Source organism: Pteropus alecto, unplaced genomic scaffold (genome assembly GCF_000325575.1).
Source record: "Pteropus alecto unplaced genomic scaffold, ASM32557v1 scaffold72, whole genome shotgun sequence".
Lineage (NCBI taxonomy): Eukaryota > Metazoa > Chordata > Mammalia > Chiroptera > Pteropodidae > Pteropus > Pteropus alecto.
The window spans coordinates 5,747,540-5,771,889 of NW_006436811.1; the positions used below are offsets into that span (position 1 = coordinate 5,747,540).

Here is a 24,350-nt window from a genome sequence, read left to right on the forward strand (position 1 = left end):
GCTTTTAGGATCCAATACCCTCTAGGGACTACTTATAAGCTGTATAAAATTAAGTTTCAGTTTTAGACTTTAAATCAGTGCACATCAGTAGGAGTCCAGTGTGAACAAAAATCTGCACTAGAGCCAAACTGATGCATATGCAAAAATATGTTATTGCCCATGACAGCTCTGCTGCAAAAAAATACAGAAAACCGATTAAATTTCAGTACAGCAGGGGGCTGGGAAAAGCAATAGCAAGTAGTGCTCATAACATCTACAAATCATTAGGACACCATTTTAACTATTGGTGGTAATTGTACTTTCAGATTTGTATTAGTTTTGTAAATTTTCCAGGTAGAGCACTTGCAAAAGGTCATGCTAAATGCTGGTCTCACGTGGACATGCAGTATCGAGCAAAATTCTGTGTGACAATGTGAGTTACAGTAAAAAACCAAGGTTTAAAACATGAATTTTTCACCAAGGGGAGGTCAGTTCTTATGATATTGAAGTTGGACAATGATAATTCTAAAGAAATAAATGTTAAACTTACTCTATGGCACTTATTCTGAAGCAATTACTCTATGACAATTATAAGAAACAATGGTTGTTTGGCCTCAAATTTCTTTTCCAGAAGTGAGGCATAATGGTTGTCATAATACACAGATATTCTCATTTTCTAAAATTATCTACCTTGAACATTAAATTATTTTCATTATTTTCAAGACACTGAGTCTATATGCATTTTTGTAAAAAGGGGAACTATGATTGATTTAACAATGTTCCAACTATTTCTACAGCTTAGAAAGTACAAATTTCTGCTTGTATAAGAAGACTTAAAGTAATACTGATATGAAAGGAACATTACTTAAATGTTAGTCAGATTGCAGGGGAAAAGCTTACTTGATCCATGTTTGTATTTTAGACAAATTTATTTCAGAATTAGATAAGTGAGGTTCTTCGAGCATCATTGAAACTCATGTTACAAAATTTGTGCTCAATAATGTATTGCTTCTAACAAGAGTAAATACTCTAGCTGAAGGGCATTTTAGTGATCACCTAACAAAAACCTTTTAAAGATGAGAAAACCAAGATCCAGGAGGATCAGGTAATTTGTGCAAAACCCCAAACCAGTAACTTCACCAAGCCTAGATCAGAACTCCAGGGTGTATGCAACCTTTTATCTTTTGATGTTTTCTTCCGAGATAGGAAGAAATGGTGTCCCTTGAAACCAGGAACTTTTGTAAAAAGAAAAAATATGATGTGACGATATTAACGGATACATTTTCCCAAAAAGTTCTTGTAACAAAATATACAGCTACACTTGGTTTAGTGTTTTGGTTACTGTTTTTCAAAGTGGATGAATGACCAACTCTCTGTCAAAAACCCTTTCAAATATAAATCCATCTTGTGATTCAAATGATCTGTATGACAATATGGCAACATAGGCTCTGCAATTAGCCTGCCTATGTTTAAATCCCCAAATCAACATCATTGTGTGACTTCGATCAACTGGCTTATCTGACTCTACTTTCTCATCTATAAAATGGGGAAAACAATAAAATCCACTGGGTAAGGTTACAAAGAAGATTCATGTAATATAGTAATGGTACTTAATTATCACAGAGACTGTTTATAATAAGGAATATATATTTGGTTTTCATCTTGGTGCTGGAACTGGAATCCTACAATGGGTGGCATTCCTAAGTGATAAGAACATAAAGGTAGAGTGGGTGTCTTTTGTTTTCATAATAAGCCTAGAGACTTAAGTTAATAAGGTGACTTTTGGAAAGCCCCTTAGGATAGAAGCTGGTGGTCTGAAGAACCAACTCTGTGACTAGAAACTTGGAGCTTTCAGCTCCATCCTCTGGACCTCCATAGAAGGCTAGAGGTTGAATTAATCACCAGTGAGAAATGATTTAATCAATCATATGAAACCTCCATAAAAATTCAAAAGGACAGGGTTCGGAAAGCTTCTGAGTTGATCAGGACATGAAGGTGCTTGGTGGATGGCAGGCCCACAGCGGGCACAGAAGCCCGGCCCCCCTTCCTATACACCTTCCTCTGTGCATCTCTTCTATCTGGCTGTTTCTGAATTATATCCTTTTATAATAAACTGAGAATCCAGAATTTAGAATGTTTTCATGAGTTCTGTGAGTTGCTCCACCAAATTAATTGAACCCAAGAAGTGAGTTGTTGGAACTTCTGATTTATAGCTGTTGGTTAGAAACACAGGTTATGACCTGGACTTGTAATTGGCATCTGAAGTGGGGGTGAGAGGCAGTTTTGTGGGACTCAACCTTTAACCTGATCTAATGTGGGATCTGATTCTCCAGGTAGATACTGTCAGAATCAAGTTAAACTGTAGGTACTCAGCTGGTATCTTGGTGTGAGAAAAAAATACCAGACATTTCATGATCAGAAATGTCAGAAGTGAAGTTGTGTTTCAGTAGAATATTTATGATATAAATGACAAATATGGCATATACTTTTGATTTTTAAGAGAATGCTATTCTCTTCATCTTAGTGAACTATCTTAAAACATTGGATATATTATACTGTTTTTTAATGATCTCTTTTCACAAGTTGGTAATGATCTCTTTTCACAAGTTGGTAACAAAAGAGAGAAGATATATAATTATGATTAAAAATATGATTAGCCTACTCATATTTTGAAGCCATTGTCCTATTCTGTTGTTTTATCTTTTTGAAAAGTTTCCTCCTAATTCTTTTGTCTAACTCTATTGTAATTAAAATTATGTGTTAATAATGTAAATAAAAAACTTTAAAATGTATAAAATTTAACATTATTGGCCATGAGATCAAAATGTAAAAACTGGAAGATCAGAGTATTTATTTTAGTACTAAGACAAATTCTTTTTCATTTTCTTTCCTCAAATAGAGAAGTAGAACACACTTCTTAAATACCACAGTTGGATTACGTTTATTTATTAGACCATAGTGAATCAATCTGGGACTGCCATTTATTGTGGTATTAACATCCATTTTGGGTCTTTCTTGTTTGTTTAATTCTTCCGTATAGACAAAATATAGTGAACCAAACTCCTATCATATATCCCTTTATGGCATATACCTTCAATGCTAACCTCATCCCCAACTAAATTTTATATTCTCTACCCTTATTTTATATTTCTACTTTTTACTTATTTACTTATTCTTATTTTAATATTATAAGCCATTTAAAATACTTCCTGTAATAAGATAAACAATATAATTACTTGTTCTCAATTCCACATACAAATAGACTCTAGGTATGATTTGTAGCATGAAAGCTCAGATTAAGAATAGTAGGTAAAATTCTCCTTCAAGTGTGTTCAAATAGTAGTCAGTATTAGAAGGTATCGCATCTAGGTGTCACATCCGAATCATATCTTTTTATAATAAACTGGGAATCCAGAATGTAAAATGTTTTCCTGAGTTCTGTGAGTTGCTCTAGCAAATTAACTGAACCCAATAAGTGGGGTGTTGGAACCTCAGTCAGAAGCACAGGCTACAATCTGGAGGTGAGAGGCAGTCTTATGGGACTGAACACTTAACCTGATCTTATGTGGGATCTGATGCTCCAGATAGATTGACACTAAATTTCTAGTTTCCTCACCTAAAGGTAACAGGCAGTTCTCCACAGACATATTTGAATAAGGAAGTCACATGAAAAAATTTTCACATTGAAAAAAATGAAATTTCATATAAAATAAAATCTTAAAAACCCTGAAAAGCAAAATCTGGAATGTATCATATCACTTATTAATGTGAACTTGCTATACTTTAGACATCATTATTCATTATTAATTTCTAAAACACTCAAATTTCAAGAGAGTTAATAAAAATCTGGAACCCCAATTTATTTATTTATATATACACATACATGCACATATCTATATATACTATATATAGAAAGAGAAATAGAGAGTTTTTCTATACTTGATATAATATATTTAAAATACTAGTACATTAGTATACAGTATCATTCTACAGGTCCTCTCTTAAAGCACAAAAAAATAATATTTATGAAAATTCAATTTTATGATGTATGATGGAAGCAACATCTATAGTATCTATTACAAATTTTAAAATTGAGAATTATTAAATTATAGAATATCATGAAATTAAATTATTGACTATAAACAGCCCCGAAACACATTATTTTGAAGGATATTTTTTGGTCATTAATTCTAAGAAATGGTTGATTTTATGTGCATTCCATTTAAATATAACCTGGCGCATTGAGTTTAATTAAAATGGTAAATATGCATAATAAATGTTTAATTTCAGACATGGATTTTTATGATTTGAAAAATTAAACACTTTCAGCTCTTGTTCATTGCCGTCCTGATAAAATACCTCCAAAGAAAATATGGAACTTCAAACTTACCACACAAATGTATATTATCGTTTTGAAATAGAAAGCAGAGAACCTACTGCATATAATTGAAATTGGAGAGCAAATTGAGGTAGGCAGAATGTAATTATCCAAATTAGAATTTGGACAGCAAACACATTTATATTGTATACCCCATAAGCCAGGGCCATGACTGTTTAAACATTCTATACCATTCCTAGGATATTACTATAACTCAATAAATGTGGCAATAATAAAAAAGCTAGCATCTATGACCTTTTGTAAAATGATATAAAACCATTACTGACTGACCATAAATCCAGTATGTATGTATATGTGCATATGTGTAATTGTATATATGTATGTATGTGTTGTATGTGTAGATATATAAACATATATAACTGAATAGAACTCAGTAAGATTTTTAATCATTGTTTATTTAACCTTATGTACACATGTGTGCACGCACATATACCTGTGTGTGTATTTATACATAATATGTATAATATTATACATGCATTATATATACAGGTATGTAATACATCTATATACACATATACATATATGTAAGACTAAAGTGTATAGCATAATTTATTTTTAATGAAGTATTCTTATTTTAGGTGTTCTAAGTTTATCAGTCCCTTATCTCTATGATTTTGGATTAGAAATAATTTAGTTTTTGTTGACTGTCATCTTATATTAACTTTTGCTAAAATGTGTCTTCAAAGCTGGTTGAAAGTTAGAAAAAGACTACATTAAATCTAGCGATACCTTCAATAAAATAAATAACATCTAAATCTGTACATTATAAAACCAGGTTTTTTTTCCTTCTTTTTTTTTTTCTCAACAAATAACTACAGTCTGAAGTGCTGTACATATAATTTCTAATCCAGGTAATACTAGTCTGGAGTGGGTGGGTGAAGTATTTGTCTTCGAGATGTGGTATTCACATAGAATAAAAGATTCCATGAGTAAAGCTGCTCCTTAGGTGAGCAAGCTGGTTTTACACTGATGAAACACAGAAATGTTTTCTCTGCTGAAACAAATTAAATTGCCACTTTTCTGGTTAAAAAGGTTTTAGTTAGTGAAGATACATACAACTGGATGGAGGAGTTTAAGTAAATGCCTTATTTTTTTTTTTTTTTTTTTGCTTCAGATGGAGTTGTATACTTAAGAAAATAAATTTCCCTTTTTACAGTATACATTCAGAAATCTTGAGGGATATTTCCTGAAAGCATTTAATTTAACAAAGAGAAATTTATTAAAAATTCTACCTCTTAGAAAACAGTATTATGGGTTAAATTTAGAAAAAAGAAAGTCTTATGTTTACTTTAAAATATAATCAACTGTTTGGCCTTGATTAAGTTTAGGCTAGATCGATGATTTATTTCAATTACTGAGATATAAAACATTAAAGTTGAATACAGTTCTGGAGACTCTAATTACATTAGTATTAAAAATGCCATATTAATAGATGAGAAGATATGTTACATTAAAGACCTTCTGTTATGTCCTTGGAGAGGTAAATAAAATTAATTACATTTCTACTGGGAGAAAGTTTGATATGGTAGAAAATGTGTACAGAAAAATATCACTAAGGATGGACTGCTAGAGTAAAAATTTAAAAAAAAATTACCAGTGCAGTATCTACAAGCAAATTCTTACTACTAGCTACTTCAAACATAGAGAAGTAAATGGCTAAACTCTCCATCTGGGGTCCACATGATCACTTCATGTGTGGGCAAGAAAATTATGCTTTCTTTTATCTCAGACACTCTTATTATTTTGGCTCCATGTTCTATGTTATTGTTAACTGTAAGTATTTTTGATTCATAATGTACTGTACGTAAAATATACATCCTGAGGACTACATAGGAAATCCGTGGCAAGTTTTGTATGGTTTTTGAAGTCTATTCTTTGAAGAAACCCTATTAACTGAAACAAACTTATTTATAAAAGGAGAGATTTTTTTGGATTCTTTTATATTAGACATATTTTAAATGACTAAACATATCATTTCCTCACTGGAAGGCCAGCAGTTTAAAAATAACTAAATATTTATTAGAACTGGTGTGCTGTCATTTAGTAAATCAGGCAAACTTAAACATTTAGATTCTTCTCATTAGTCGGCAATAAGGAGAACATTTAGGCAAAATGATATTTTAAATGCCCAAGTCATTTTCACCTAAGTTTTTATTAAGACTTAATATACATATCTGAGTATTTCTAAACCAATTAGGTTAGTGTAGCAAGTTTAAAATCTTCACTTGCTAGAAAAAGTTCGATACTTTGATTCAGTCAATCTCATGAATGGATTAAGTTGGAATAGTATGAATTTGGGAAAAATCTATGACTGGTTCTTCATGTTCCTTTCTTCCAGATTGCAAAAAGGCCTACCTGTATGTTAGTCAGAAGGGTCTCTATGGAAGACAATCCATCAGGAAACAGAAAAGGAGATGGAAAACCTGGAGGTAGTGGTTGTCCGTGTCCAGTCAGAGAAAGTTTGTCAAGGCTGTCTCTTGCAGTTGGTGTGGAGAGCGGGGTCTCATCTGTATGTGATTGAAACAAAAATATAGAACAAGTTACGCTTGTCTGTTTTTATTAGACCTCAGTAATGGCTTCCCTAGTGGTTTCCAGAACATTTATTGCAAATTGGTTCCTGCTATCAGGAGAAAATGCTTTCTGCTGAATTTTCTTTAATGAAAAAGCTGTGGAGATACAACAAGATAACATTAATGAGTAACTTTATAAGCCTTTTAAATGCAGTCTCTAATGAGACTGAGTTTACAGTGCCATAGAATCTTTTTAAAACAAATATTATCTCATATATAGTTGTGATAATATATTCAGGCTGACTTTATGGGCACCTTCCCAATTATCTCATTTTAGTTTTTTCTGTTTGAATTGACAATAGAATCTTTCTAGAACTTCATAGAAGAGAAATTCTTTTTTATCAGTATGTTTCTTTCTTGATTAACCCTTCCTTTATATCAATGATTTGTTCAAATATATTTTTTAAAAAGCCTACAAAAGAATGCACAATTAAAATCTTTCACTGCACAACCAAAAAAAAAAAAAAAAACCAAAAAACTGGAATCAAATATATTCTTTCTACTGAATAACTCAATTATTTAGTACCATTCAGACTAAATGTCTAATTCTTTTGGCCTTGGACACCTTTTATCTTCATATTGAAAAATTAGCTTTTTATAAATGAAATGTGGTCTAAATAAAGGGTAATAAAATGTAATTTCTATAACAATATTTAAAAAAAACAAATATAAAACCCTCTAATTTAAGTTAGTCTTTACTTTGTTCATTGAAATAATGTTGCTTCAACATTACAAGCAACTCAAGAGTAATGCCCTAAATCAGATTCTTTTTATTCTCACAGTTAAATAAAATCTTTTTGTTCAGTTCTTTATTATTTAAACATTTTTATAGTTTCGTTTGAGATAGACACAAGTTATGGCTTATTTTAGTTCATTATATCACAGAGAAAATTTTATTCATGGCAGAATTCTCAATTTTATAAATATTTTCATATTTCACCTCAGGAAAATTAATCAGAACAATGTGTTTGCACAGTCCTGATAGTATCTCTCAATTTTGCAAGTGGCTAAAAACTTCAGCGAACTTGCCTTTATGCTTATAATTTGATTCCACTGTTCTCCTCGATCATTCTTTTATTTTTTACTACAACATCTAACCACACAACACGTTTTCCAATTACCTCTCTCTGGAGCAGAAATACTAGTGAAGTTACAACAACTCTTTGTCTCTAACTAATGTCAGAACAAGTTAAATTCATCTCCCTCACCTTTCCACATTTCTAGTTAATGAACCAAAGGGAAGGAAGGTCGGGGAGGAGAGCAATGGACACAAGGCCTTCTATTAGCTGCACTTCTCTAACACTCACTCACTCACTCCTCTGCTTTTTCATCTAGTCCCTCCTCTGTTAATTTATTGACAGATAATCTGAGGCAGCAGGTACCAGAGGAAGAAACGGGGTAAGCAGCTAAAGTAGGACTGATTATGTCCTTATTTTTTTTTTTTATCACACTTGTCAACAGGGTTAAAGAAAGATGGCAATGAGGGGTAGGGCTACTGCATGGCTAATGTGATCAAGGTGATCTTGGACACCATTTACCTGGCTGTCGTAAATTACTCCTCTAGACCAAGGCTGCTACTGTTTTCTCATAACAGCTCTGAAAAAGTGCTTGTTAAACATCTATGTGCATGTGAAATTGTTTAAGAATGAAGAGCAATATTTTTTGATCAGCATCACCTTAGCTGTCACATGCTAAAGAAAATGTGGCTTCATAGATCATGAGGATAATAATTGCTTGTCTCTTGAAGAAAGCCATAGAATCAGATGGCCACCTGAGTTTGCTTTCAGCTTTAGGGTCTGTGACTCCACAATTCTTAAAGGTTGTCCTTGAAAATAGCATCATATGTATGTATACACACACACACACATATATACACACATTTAATTAGAAGCTCCATCATCCTTATGACTATTTCATTTAACTTCTATACATTTATGCTTGACTATGTTTGATCATTGTGTGAATTAATTAAATCACTCAATATATATTTTACAGGCAATATTTATTTAACATAAACAGTGTGCTAGACACTGGGTTAGAATGCTGAAAAACACAATCAACAAGCCTCAAGAAGCATTTCTAGATTATAGTGACCAATCACAATTGTTAAGTAGCTAATAACTAGAGCTAGTAAATCATTTTGCCTTCTATCCTTTTTCTGTTACTACTCTTTTTTCCAAGGATAAGATTAAAATTGTTTCATATGTGTGTGTGTGTGTGTGTGTGTATTTGCATGCACATGTGTCATGTTTTTTTCTGCAGTAGCTTCAATGGAATAGATCATTTGGTATAGACTTACTTGATTGACTTTATTCATTTATCATTTCACATAATGAAGATACTACATGAGGTCACTTTAATTCAATACTTAGATAACAATCAAATTTAGGGCAGAATGACTGCTCAAGGAATTTTTATTAAAGGGGTAACTTAAGATCAATATACATTTTTAAAAAACTAATCACAGATTAAACAAATATTTGGGGGGAGTGTTTGAGACTCTACTGTCTGGAAAAAGTAGTCATCTTGTGGCAATTAACATCATAGAAAGTCTCAGTTAGTCTTCCTGCAAAGATAGTAAAATTGGGAACATGGTTCTTTCTTTTGAAATAAAAGTGACCTTTGATATCTTAAACGTTCTAAAAAGATTAAAGCAAAAGTTTGAGAGACCAGACAACATAGAAGAGAGTTTTGACATCACATAATCTCCACTGACTTCAAACAGTAAATGAGGATGAAGCACAAATTCACAAAATACCTTATTCTTATTTGATATGTTTGTACATATTTTTAAGGTTTATCTTTAAAAGAAAGTGGGCTTGTCAGATGCTATGATCTTTAATTATAGCATTTGACAATGTAATCCTTTTTTTTTTTATTCTTTAATATTTTACTTCTACATAAATTTAAATTTATGGAAAAGTTGCAAGAATTGTGCAAAGAATTCCTTTATACCCCATGTGGTAGGTTGAATGATAGACCCCTGAAATATACATCCAGGTCTAATCCCTGGAACCTAGTAATGTTAGCTTATTTGGAAAAAGGGGTTTTACAGATGTAACTAAATTAAGGATCTTGAGATGAGGAGATCATCCTGCTTTAGGATGCACCCTAAATCCAATGACAGGTATCTTTGTAAGAGAAAGTCAAGGAAGATTTGAAAGAGATAGACAGATTCACAGAGATGAGGAGGAGACAAAGAGAAAACAGAAACAGAGATCAGAATTTTGCCGCCATAGTCAAGGAATGATGACAGCCACCAGAAGCTGGAAGAGGTAAAGAAAGAATTCTCCTTTACAGCCGCTTGGAGGGAACTTGTCCCTGCTGACACCTTGATTTTATGCTCCTGGCCTTCAGAACTGTGAGAAAATAAATTTCTATTGCTTTAACCCACCCAGGTTGTGGCTGTTTGTTATACCAGCCCTAGGAAACTATTTCAAATTTTTACCCAAATTCATGAATTGTTTACTCTTCGCCACTTTTGCTTTTCATTTTTCTCTCTGTCTCTCTCTCATTCTGTGTGTACACATGTTTGAACCATCTTCCCCTTTTAATCCTTAAGACTTTACTGCATATTTCATAAGTACATGGACATATTTTTCATTGCCATAGTATAAAATTAGCAAGAATCACATACATAGAATACTATCATTTAATCAAGAGTCCGCATTGCAATTTTATTATCTGTGAGATGTTTTAGTATAAAGAGTTAAATAATAAATATTTACATTAACTTGACAAGTACTTGGGGAGTATTTTCCCTGGGCATGTTGTTGGCATGTAGTAGTGTCTAAGATGACCTCTGATGATTCTTCCTTACTGTTATTCACATTCTAGAAATTTCCCCTTATTTTGACTTAGACCTAACGAATAGGATAAAATAGACGTGACGAGATGTCACTTCTAAGATTCAGTTATAAAACATCTGTAGTTTCCATATCTCTCACTCTCTCTTTTATTTCTTGCCCTGGCAGAAGCCAGCTGTCATGTCATGAGACAGTGCTGATGAGATACATATGACAAGGGACTGAGGCCTGCAAAAAAAACCACGTGAGTTGGTTTGAAAGTAGATTCCCCCTGCCTGGTTGAGCCTTTAGATGAGGCTGCAGCCCTGGATGACAGCATGACAGCAACCTCATGAGAGACCTTAAACCAGAGGTCCTCAGCTAAGTCGCATCCAGGTTTTTGATCCATAGAAACTGAAAATTTTAAATGTTTGATGGTTTAATCCACAAAGTTTTTGTGTAATGTGTTACAAGGCTGTTTGTAGAAAACTAAAACAGTGCATAACATTCTTTAAAATACTTTGGGATACATTAGAAAAATGACTTAGAGTGCAATTAGTTTCAGCGTCTTTGGACATGTAACAACTCCTTCAGGCTTCAATTTCCTCAATTTAAAAAGGCTAGCAGGTTAAATGTGACAGACTTTAGTATCACTCAAATCTATAATTCTGTGTTCTCTATTGTTTCTTATAAAATTCATAAAAATTATTTAATTGGAGATTTCATCAATATTGACTGGAGAGTGATAATAGATCACTTTGGAATCAGAAATGTCAGGACTTTATTACAAGTTCCAAAGTGTTATGGATATCTAGGTAATACTTGAAAAAAAAAAGATAAATAGAAACAAAATTTCAGAGAAAGTTATTGATTACCTAGGTTTACAAATTTCATTTTATGAGGATTTTTAAATTATCTTGCTTCATTTTATAAAATTAGAAATTATTTCAATGATCTATAAGGCAGGCACTTTCATCACCTGGAATGGCACATTAGATACAATGCAGAGTACATCATCTTGGGAATAAAGGAAGCATTTTGAAAGCTGCATTAACCAGGGTACTATTTTTTTTTTCTAAGTACTCCATGTCTGTAGGGGACTAGAAGTTATACCAGTTCTCAAAAGAGTTCTCATAATTTGTATTTTTTGAAGAAAGAATGGTTATTAATTTTAAAGTATTCTTGCATTTTAATTCAGTTCCAAGAAACTACAGTGGTTCCCTAAAGGAAAATAGAATAGCACATACTATAATCTAATAAATTATTTCATCTTTTGACCAGAAAATGTCTACCAAGTAACCTATTGATAATTATATAATAAATATAATGTGATTATAAAAATATATGAGTTAACATCAATTAGTATAATAGACACTATAAAGATAAAGCAGACATGAACAAGAAAATATTCTTAAAAATCCAAAATCAATAAAGTATAAAAATTATTTCATTCTTCTCATACTGTGATTCTACTCATATTTTAAGTCACTTATCAATAAATGACTATCAATAAGATTGATGCCTCTGTAAGACAAGTTTTTTTTCCCCTCCGGTCTTATCACATGTAACAATTTAGCAGGATATCCTAAGGAACAATGTTGTTTAAAAAAATAATGGGCCTCTACTTTAAAATGTTTTCTTTCCTGTTAATAAAATCTAAATCAGTTGTTATTTTCATAATGAATCCCTTTGGGTTTGAATTATGTATTCTCTTTCACATTTGTGTGTGTATGAGAATCTGTGTGTATGTGTGTGTGTCTTTGTCTCTGATGTCTTTTATTACATCATAAAACCAAGTAGAAAAATACTCACTTTTAGAAAACCATGTATTCTAAGGGAATTCATATTTATTTATTTTATGTGAAAAAGATAGTAACATTATTAAAATGAGAAAATCTCCATATTTAATGTGATCTGGGAGTTTGCATGAAAACACTGTATTTCTATACTAGCAAAGTGAAAAAATGTTGACAGAAATTTCAAAAGTACGGTACATTTTATATGGAAGTGAATATTTATAACAATACCAATTTTGTCATTTCAATAAATATCCACCACGATCATATAGAAAGATGAATTTATTAATGTTTTTTGTAAACTCATCGGCCATATTATTCAACTGGAGTAGAGGTACAAATAATCTAAAAAATTAAGGGTTGATGTTTAAAAAAATTTTTGAAACATATCCTGATATAAAACACAGTCATTTAAGTTGAACTCAATCATAACCTCAATCCTGGTTCATTACTACTTAGGAATTCTGGATTTAATTTGTCAATAGAAACTAATAATAAAGTTGAATAACATAATCAATCCCAGAATGCAATCATAAATCAGAAAATGGTCACATAATTTTTTCTATTTTCATATTTTCACAAAATAAAGAATTCTAAAATATCACATTAAAATTTATTTACATGACTTTCATGTACCTATTCTAATTCTTATAAAACATTCATGGTATCATGAAATAAACTTAATTTTCTACATTAAATTTGAAACCCATTTTTAAAATTCTGGATTTAAAATTACTCCAGAAATTTTTATAAATTTAAAATAGTCACCATAATGAGACACAGCTATCACATAAACTATGATAACTAGTACAATTAAAAAGTAAACCAGGCTCGACACAGAAAGTATGATTTCAAGTCCTAGCAAACAGTAGGGCAAAGAATCCATCTTTTATATTCTGTGAAACTCATTTGACTTATTTATTTAAAAGGTGGTTACCAACTCAAAGTATTATAGTTTAAACCTGATTAGATTATATATGTGAAACTACTTTGTAAAATATGCTAATAAATATAAGATATTAATTACTAACAAATAACTAAATCCACTATAAATTTCCCTTTGTAAATTTGGCTTCAGTGTGCCATGGAGGAAAGCCTGGTCTTGTACCATATGCCTGTGATTTCTATATTATTTCTCTCTAATGAGGCTTGTGATAATGAAGTATCATGTTGATAATAAAATTATTACTATATATTATTACAGTTGCCTTATACAAACCAATCTTTAGTTACTTCAGTGAACAGTTAAAATTCATTATGATAGAAATAACTTGAGAAAGGGTAAAAGATATGAGCTACTATATCAATTTCTCTTCAGGTAGCAGGACCTAGAGGAAGTGGATAAGAGAAAACAGTACAGATTTTGGAGAAATAGACTGTAAGGAGCATAAAAACACTGAAGAGTTTCTTTGGATATACCTGAAGCAATATTAGAACTCTGGATTTTGAGTTTGGATGAATGAAGAAAAGATTTAATATGAGAAGGAGATCATTGTAAGTGTGTGTTTGGCGAAATGTGCTAAAATATATACCAAACTCACAGCTCTGCCTAATTTAATGCATAACATATTTGTTACACACATATGCAACTTTCACCTTTATAAGTGGTTTTTAACTTTGGGGTAGTTCACCTTAGAGATAATGATGAAAGTTGGGGACCATGTCTTATAGGAAGAAATAGTCTCAGTTCCCTAATATAGAATGAGTACTTATTAATGTCTGTTGAAAGAATATGTGAATGAGATGAGGAAGGGAAAAGCTGGAAGAGTACAAAATGCAGAAATGAGAAAGATGTAGAAGTCTCTGCTTACTCTGAGGTTACATCACATTCATGATAGCAAAACTAAAAATACTTTCTATTGGACAACCACACTATTGATTACAAGGCAATTTCACAGACATTATCTTGGGGTGGGAGGAAGCTCTGGGAAGATGATTTAAAAAATGCATGCAATTATAATCTCAGTAATGTTATGTGCCAAAAGATTGATTCAAATAGCACCTAGTGGTTCTTTAGAAAAATAAGAGATTATATTTAGATCATGCAAGTTGAGAGGAGAGGGAAGAAGAAAAATAAAATCTTCATGACAAGGTCTATTTGAAATGGGCATTGGATATTGGGAAAAGTTTAAATAGGGGGAGGTTGAGGGGTTCTATGAGAAAACAAGATGAGATAACAGCTCAAAGATGACAAGGATCCTAAGTGTCCTGAAAAGCTTTGTATTTTTTCTAGTTTTGTATTTTAAACTTTGTATTTTAAAGGGCCCTGAAGAAACTTTGTATTTTTAAAGGGAAAACTTATTTTCTACCATTATTCTCAAAACACAGTCTTTAATTTCTGGCTATTTTGCATTTATATTTCAAAAACCTAGTGTGAGGGAAACCCTAAACTGAGCTATACATTTCCAAACTTGGCCTTGACAGCAAACACCTTGCTGTCCTTGGCAACTGAGAAAATGGAACTAAAGTACTCAGATATCTGTGAATAGGTTTTCCTCCCACTACTTGAAAATTCTTGGCAAAAATAGAATGGCACCAAGCATTACACACACGCACACACACACGCGCACACACACACACACACACACACACACTGATTTATCATTTAAATGTTCTGGATGGCTTTCACTCCTGCTTGTTTCTTAAGTCATAAGTCATGAGTGTTTATGAAAAAGCTGGTGTAGCTTAGGCTGAAAAGATCCACTTAATTGACCTTTCTGTCTTTTCCATGACCCTGCAGGTTGAACCTCACTGCTGATACTGCAAGTGAATATGGAAAAGCATTTACTGAAAGCTGCATAACAGACACGGTTATATTTCCTAGGTTGATGTTTTGCATATCTGCACAGTAGGGCCATTAAGGGTTCTAAGAGCACAACGGAAACAATCATAACATTTGTTTTTAGATGACTGACTCAGGACATGTACACCAGGCTTTATATAGAAACTGTTTTTGTTTTATTAAGGGACTGTTTGCCTGTTAGTGATAACATCATTAAAAATAAATGAAAGGGGGCTGGTAAAATGCTTCCCAAAAGCAGAAACCTAATTAAAGGTGATATGCCTGCTATGAGGATTTTTTTTCAGGACTCAAAAATAGAACAAGGTTAGTTCTTTCTTATTTTATAAGGTCCAAAGAAGACCTTACAGTAAAACATCACTTCTGATCTAATTTTCTATTTCTGTGTACTTTAATAATCTACTTTACAGTCTGTGCTTGCCCATGGAAAGTGAACTAGTTTTGTTCCTGCAGATAGCTTCTTCATCATGTCATATTGCATGAAAAGAAAATCTGATGGTTCAGCTCAAACAAAAAAATCACACTCTTTTTAAAGCAAATTGTATAGGCTGTAATATATGCAGTAATAGTCGCTGAAATAATACACACACAAACATTTCATAGTCCTAAAAGACCACTTTTGAGAGCCTGAGTTAAAAGTAAAAAACATTTCCGAATCATGGTTTATAATTTCAGAGAGAGAGAAGAAAAAAAAGTAGACCCTTTCATTTTAAGGGGTGGAGTTACTCTAATTTCATGGATGGTGAAAAAAGCAGGAAACTGCCTTCCCTTGATAACTCTGCCCTTATTGTGCTGTGACCTTGGCCAATTTACTTAAATTTACATCTGCCAAAAATGAGTTTCTGAAATGTGCTTTGAGAATTTTCAGGGGGCGGGAAAAGGAGTTGTCACATAAATCCAAGGCCTTTTCAAATTAACATTACTTTAGAAACAAACAGAAAATGAGGAGAAACACCGGGCACCCATGCAGGGTACCATATTTTGATGTTCTGGTCTCTTTGTGTTGTTACTTTTGCACAATTCTATTCCATTTGTAAGTCTCCAAACTGAAAACGAATCTTATTGCTAAGTGAATAAAACAGCACAATTCCCAATAATCCCCTTGAAATATAAAATAGCTTTGGCATTGTGGACTATTTAAACTCGATTTGCACATGGAATTTTGACTAAATTTATCATGGAAGTGAAAAACGTGTGAAATATCTTTGGAAATCATTTAGTGTAAATTCTTTATTTTTCAGACAAAACAAGTCCAAAAGTGATTGTCCTAATGTTTTTCAAATCCAAGTCTGAAAATTCTCATTTCTTTTTTGGTTAAAGTGTCAATTTAGAGAAAATACAGGGAAGAAAAACATTTTGAGTAATTTTGAGGATATGTATCCATATACATACATATGTGTATGACAACTACAGAAATGTGAAATCTGACAGGATTTTTAATAAATATTAAGGGATTTTTAGAAGGGGTAATGGTAATATGATTGTGATTTAAGGAAAAGAGTCCTTATCTTTAAGAGATAACACACTGTAAATGAATAAAGAGCAATATTTACAGATTGAATAAATTATGTTTGGGATTGGCTTCAGAATAATCTGGGGGAGAGGAGGAATGGGTGGGGAGATGTGAAACAAGACTGGGCTTCAGATAATCATTTTTACAATTGAATCACGGGTAAGTATATGGAGAGGGCGTTCATTACCCTATTCTAATTTTATGGCTGTTTGAAATTTTCTATAATAAAAAGTTTTTGACATAAAAATGTTTCTCAGTAAAATGCTATTAACTTATTCTTCTTTCAAAAAGTCAGAGGCATTGGTATGATGATCATCATCATTATCATCAAAATAACTAGCATATATCGAATGCATTGTGTTACAAAGCAATGTTCTAAGCACTTTGCATGCATTAACTCATTTAATCCTCACAACAATTCTATTAGATTGTTACTAGTGTTATACTCATTTTACACAGGAATGGATAGAGGTAAAATAATTAACTCACTAGGATAACTCAGCTAGTAAGGAGAGGAGCCAAATTCAAACCCAGTAGGCTTACTTTAGAGTCTTAAACACCCGGAAAGTAAAATACAAGTTTTCTGTAAGCATTTAAAAAATGTATTGGATATGTATGTTCAAAGTGTATAAGAAACATATACTCAAAAAAAAAAAAAAAGAATATAATTTTGTGGTTATTTTATCTCAGAGTAGAAGAAAACTTGGACATTTCTATTTCACTCCTCATTCTTAATCAAGGCTTGACTTACTCTATAAAACACAGCTCATGGTCACCCTAAGCAGCCAAGATTTCTCCAGATTGACTACTTCCATTGTCATACTTATGATTATTCATTTTGAAGCAAAGATATCTATCTTAGAAATGAAATTACAGATTCCCTCCACACGGGACCAGAGAACTCCAATAATTATAGCAGACATTTAATATCAACTCTAAGGAGCTCACACTGGTATCTCCCTGCAAACCCCTCCATTCGACATCTTTACCAAATGCCAACCATATTAACAAGGTCTATACTCTCCTTGTGAGAAATATATAACCACGAAATTATCACCCTTTAAATGATATATGCATTCCATGAGGTAAAAGAGCAAGATCTATTTAAAGATTCCTAAAACCAAAAATTATTGTCTAAGAGATTTCATTTCAGAAAGAGCAGGTTTCACGCCTTACCCATTTATCAGCTATAATTAAATCTTGGATATTGCCACAAACTGTCTTCTACACTAGTTCTAATTTAACTTCTCCTGAATCTCTACATTGTGTAACCCTAGCCATGAACTTGCCTCATTTTCCACCAAAAGAACTTTATCTAGGTTTCCATATCACCCTTTCTCAGTTTCAGACCTCACCCTCCTCTGACTCCATCAGAATCCTCCCTCCTGGCACCCAGAGCTCCCATATCCTTGGTTACTGCTCTGCTCAGATAAGATACTATGCACCAAGCTGCTGAGACATGGCCCTAAGCTAGACATCAGCTTGTTGGTCTAGATAAATTAGTGTATGTAAGTCTTGCAATTTGCTAAGCATAATTACTCCGTCAAAGCCACAGGTGTGTTTTAATAAGTCCCTGAACTTCCACCTTCTTTACCACAATCCCTTGAGACCTGGAATGGGGCAAGTGAACGTGCAAAGGCTCCTAAGGTAATACCTAATAGCTCTATACATTCAGCTTCACTGCCTTGAAACAATTCATTTTTCCCCTCTCATCCATAACAACCAATTACTAATGCATTTTACCAGGACTGTGTCAAATGATCAGATTCATTGAAAATTATAATCAAATGCATTTCCTTACAGGTTTGTTCCTTCAGTGTGTTTAACATGAAAAACTGTGAAGGAATTATGTCCATCTTATTCACTTGTGTAACCTCAATGCCTAGCATGTTAAATATTTTTACTCTTGATTGGCTGAATATCCAATATAATGTATTTCCCAGCCTAGTAAATTTGTTAAGCACTTTGATCTTATTAATAAAGGTAAATTTTAGCTGAGGATATTTTACAGTTTAAATTAGTTGACTTTGCATGAATGAAAAGGTATATAATAAAAAATGCTTTTATTCTGGATTGCTTTATTTAGAAATGATAATCCAGCATATGAAAATTATTTATAATATATAAAATTCTAATTTTTTATATCATAATTTTAAGAAATGAATTAAATATACAAGTGGCTACCCAGTGTAGAAAAGAACCTAATGAGCATGTGTAGAAAACAGTAAGATTTGATCCATCTTTCTAAACGTGCTGTTGGCTGCTTTGGGCAATCATAGATTTGCCAGGACAGAGTGTCCATACAAAGTTTGATAAGCACCCTGTCGAGAATATTAAAAAACTAGAAATTGATAGAAGGTTAAACTAAATAACCTTTACATTCATTTACCTATTGAGATTTTATGACTTCTTCCTTGAAAACTAACTGTTTTCTTACAGAGTCATATAAAAATGCAAAGGAGAGCACTAATTTTTAGGATTTAGGGAAATATAAAAAGTTAGCAGTGTATGTTTATGTCATTGTCAGCATTCTTCCCTTGGCGAGAAGGGAATTCTTGAATAGCACAGCTGCTATTTTGCAACTCTCAGAGCATAGAAACATAATGCAAATTCCTGGACCTTTACTATATATCTTTTTAAAAATTGATTTCCAATTTATAACCACTTGTTCTTTGCAGCAAAAAAAAAAAAAAAAAAAGACATTGCCAGATTTATAAAATTGTTGTAACTAGTTTTTTTAATGTGTTATATTTCAGAAAAATGCATCTATTGGCTCAAAAAAATAAATACAGAAATGAGAAACCTTGCTTGTTTTCCTTTATCACTTATTTTAATACTAATTTGAAAAACTACTTGTTTGAAATTTTCAAATTACTTTAAAAATTCAAATTAAAAAAAACTATCAAGCAAATTTTTCTATTAAATTTTTTCCTGTTATCTTCTGCTTTTATTCTATATGCTTAATAGCATAAATGGTTCAGATTAATTTTGAGGATTTTTTTAAATGAAGAATTTATGCTTTCAAGTTAGAAGATATAGCATAGATCAAGAATCTTACCTGGAAAGAGAACATGTTTTACAGGAACGGAGGAAGTGTAGATGACATGCAGTGTGAGGAGAGTGGATAGTGTAGACATTAAAGAAATAAGAGGGCATAGACTTTGGTAGCCCTGAACATGAGGTTGCAGCACACAATAATCATCTTGCAGAAATGGGACTTCTTTCTAATCATGTATGTCTCATGAGAATGTAGAACTATTTTATCCTTATGTGACCCTGTGACCATTCATATATAAGCTAACGTATTTGAAGAAAAGTCAAAGTATACCATATGTATGTGTGTGTATACAAATGACTGTGTACACAAACATATAGTTATATAAGTATGAGGTATATATGTACCTACATAGGTATATAAAACTCTTCTACCTTTAGTCAACCAATAACAATTCTATGTTTAGATTATTAATTTAATTTAAAAACTATCACCAAAATTTTTATGCAAATAAATAAGTTTATTATTTGCAATAATAAATTATATTTCATTACTTATTCCTCTTCCCCATATAGTAAAATTTCACAAGAATGCAAGAACCAGGTAGAATCTGGAAGATTTATCACTGCTTTCTACTTTAGCCCAAATATTTTAAGATTAACAAATTACGAGCAGCATATGTATTAAAAGATGACTTCACAAACGACTTAAACCGAGTGAAAATTTGAAAACAATTAAAATTTGTTTTATTTGAAAGTGCTTATTTGAACAAGCAAACTAAACATGCAAGATTTACTTCTGCATTCTCGATAAACATGAAAAACTCATGTTGCCCTTTAATGTTATTTTACATCAGATAATTCAAAGAAATACCAAAACAGAAAAAATAAAAATATTATATTTATATTCATTTTCAAACTCATACATAGCTCTAAAAATTCTGATATGTCTCTCACCTTCCTTGGCCCAGGACAGTTATTACAAGGGATAATGTATATCAGAGTATCTTTCTTTTAGTTGGCAATCATCACAAATATAGTATCCTCATTGTTTTTCTTATAAGCTATTCTAAAATCTATTTTCTAACTTTTATTTTATAATATACAAATTCTCCAGAAATTTGAGTATACTGCTTGGCATAACAGTAGCTTCAAAAGTGTCACGATATTCTTAAGGAAGTTATTTCCTTCACAAAATTATTTTCACGACTGTTATATATTTAATCACAAATTTCACCAGAGAGCTTTTAGGAAATCAAATTCACCCTGAAATATGAATATATCTTATTTTGCCAATTGTTTCATTTGGTAATTCAGCCAAATTAGTAGTTAGTCTTTCTAGAAATATCGGTGACTCGAGGAATAGCAAATTTAATACAGTGTGGTATGCACTCTAACAAAGATAGAAACATAAGAACATCAGAGCAAGTAAGGACATTTAGTTCATTTTTGGACTCTGTGGAGGAGGAGAAATCCAAGTTCAAAATGCAGGATAATCAGGATACAAGCTTTATGGTATGGCTAAAACTTTAATATATAGGGAGAAACAATAATTTTTAGAAAAAAAAAGATAAGTTATTATCTTAAAGCTTATATCAAGGTTCTAAACTTTCCCTCTACTTTATATTTAGTCCTTCAAATGTTAATACACTTTCTCTATCATCTATTTATTGTTAACAATTAAATGAAAAAAAAAAACTCATGTATAAATGTTTACTGAAATCTCTTCATTCTATTATTACCATATTTCCATAATAGGCAAAGAAATGAAGCTAGATTAAAAGAATGTTTTCCTAGTGAGCACATCAGTTAGGATGATTACCATCTTGTCTTCTAAGAAATTCTTTTAAGGAATGATTTTGTAATCTTCCGAAGGGTCATTATCAAAGTCCTCCTTACACTGTCTGTGACATGTGCCTCTTTTCATTTTTTAAAAAAAAATCATAACTGCATTAGCTTATTTTACTGATTGATCACCTCTCTTATCTATGGGCCAGCAAATTCAGCTGTAAATTTAGTCCAGATATCAGAACATAATTCATGTGGCCTGAATTTATTTAGAATAACCAAAACTTTTTTCCCACCTATTCATCTATCTCGGGCTCTCATGATGCTTATTCTCACTATTTATATTTTCTTGTGGAAAGATAATGAAAATAAAAGAATCACTTATTGTACTTCTTTGTACTTTGGATGCATGCCGTATATACTCAAGAGGGAATATGTTTAAAAAAATTATATTTTTACTTGATTACTTGACTGCAGTTTGAGCTTATCTCCATCCTAAATACAGAGTTTCAAATTCTGGAGGGAGAGTTGGTTTATATTTTCTCTAAGCTTTTCAGTCTGAATTCTAGATTCATCTTTATTCCAAGTTTACCAAATTATCAGGGTATCACTTGTGCAATTGTGCCATATTTTACAGATTTGCTCCTTTTTTACTGAAGAATTTTAATTGCATATAGCCATTTTGTAATATATCCTCTCTAATCTAAAAAAGAAAATCTCCCTTGATATCAGCCTTCCCTCTAATTACTGTTTCAGTTTTCCATATCTCTTTTTAAGAGTTGTCTATCTATACTCTGTAACCTCATCTTCTCCTCATAATTTTAATCTTGAGCCAAGTCTAGTAAATTTTTCATTTCTACCTTTCTAATAAAAGTACTTTTATCAAAATTAACTGCATTGTCCATGTTGACAAATCTAACAGTCAATTCTCAGCCCTCCCCATACTTTACTTAGCAGCCCTTGATATGTTGATCATCCTTCCATTCTTGAAACTCTTTCTTCGCTTGGCTTCCAGAACACCATGCCCTCTACCTCATCCAAAATCTCAATGGCCACTTCTTCATATTTTTATTGCCTTTAAAAAAAATCTAATCTTTTATGCTCAAAACATTACTGGGTACCCTTCTGACCTTTTTCTTTGCTAGACCCATTCCTTCATGATCTCATTTAGACCCATGCTTTAAATACTGTATATACGTTGATGGCTACAAAATTTATATCTTTAATTCAGACTTTTTACTTGAATTGTCCTCATCTCTAGACTCACATCTCCAGTGGAATATCTAATAGGCATCTTGAAAGTCACATGTCCAAAAAATGAACACTTAATTACCCAATTTCACAGCTGCTCCTTATATCATCCTGTTAATCTCGGTCCCGTTCCATTCTCTTTCCTCTCAGTGTCAACTAAAATTATGAATTTTTAGTGTTTTATTCTAGTTCATATACATTGAAAATTAATGATATATTGATAAGACATATCCATATTTGTGTGAGTAACCATGAGTAACACAACATATTTTGGGATTAAATTTATATAAATGACATAATACTATTAATATCTTTCTAACTTTTATTATGTTTTTGAGACTTACTTAAGTTGGTTCATATAGATCTATTTATTCATTTGAAGTGTGGTATGGAATTACATTATACCACTAGGCTATGTTTTCTTTATTTATTCCTCTATTGCAGCATTTGGTTAGTTTGAAAATGTTTGCTGTTGTAAAAAATGTTGCCATAAAATGCTTTTATTTTATCTATGTACTAGAATTTTGAATGCATTATTTTATGTGAGTTCTACAAAATATAGGATTTTTCTTTTTCATCATAAAATAAACTAAATCTTAAAGAGATTAATTTTCCTAATAACACACAGTTAGTCAAGGACAGAACCAGAATTTGAAATCAATTTATGTCATTTCATTCCTCCGGGATTTTTCCTACCATAGTATCTTATCTGGTTTTAAATCTCATGGTGTTTGTGTAGGAATGATACTGACTGTAACAGGGAACAATGAGAAAGGCCCATTACTAGCCTCAATTATTGCTTCAATGGGAATTCTAGAAAATCATGAGTGGGCCATGAGATCGTGTGAGTACAGAAGAAATATAAGTACAGCGGTGGTGGCCCACTTAGAAAACTACTATTGAAAACTTTGTTATTCATTAGTTAGGCTCTTCAGTTCTAGAGCTACTGGCAAGAAATTCACAGAAATTGGTGACTAAACTGTGGAACAAGAAAGAAATGGAAGTCTCAGTTTGTGTGCATGAGAAATAGGAAAAAGTAGTGACACTAACCAAACTAAGAAAATTAGAAAGAAAGTCCCCTGCGATGTAGCAAGGTCCAAGCTGGAAAGAATGTAAATGCTCTGAGCCAAGAATTCTTATTTGCTTTCTAAATAAGAAAAAGATCAAGAAACTAAAAACAAATAGGGAGGAAAAAAAAAAGAAACAACAATTGCTGGCTCCTATAGACGCAAATCTGGAATTAGAATGATAACCTTCTCTTCTCTCCCTTGCCTCCATACACAAGCCATTTAGGCCTTAACTAGAGAGTCAACCAGTATTATTGAAACCAATCTTTAGTATAAGCAGAAGGAGTATTATAAGACATATCGAGCTCAGAGATTAAACAAACAGAAATTCAGGGTCAATTTGTGTTTATTGAGCTGCTCTGGCCTTGAGCACTATTGCTAGTAATTGCTTTCCTGCCTTGTTTCCCT

General features: G+C 32.0%; 1 protein-coding gene across 1 annotated transcript in view; it reads right to left on the reverse strand.

Moving 5' to 3' along the window:
- DACH1 (dachshund family transcription factor 1) overlaps positions 1-24,350 on the reverse strand; it is a 387,153-nt gene that overhangs the window by 37,088 nt on the left and 325,715 nt on the right. The window contains exon 7 of the mRNA XM_006913781.1: positions 6,734-6,885. Within this exon, the coding sequence (XP_006913843.1) occupies positions 6,734-6,885 (152 nt within the window). The remainder of the gene's footprint in view (positions 1-6,733; positions 6,886-24,350) is intronic.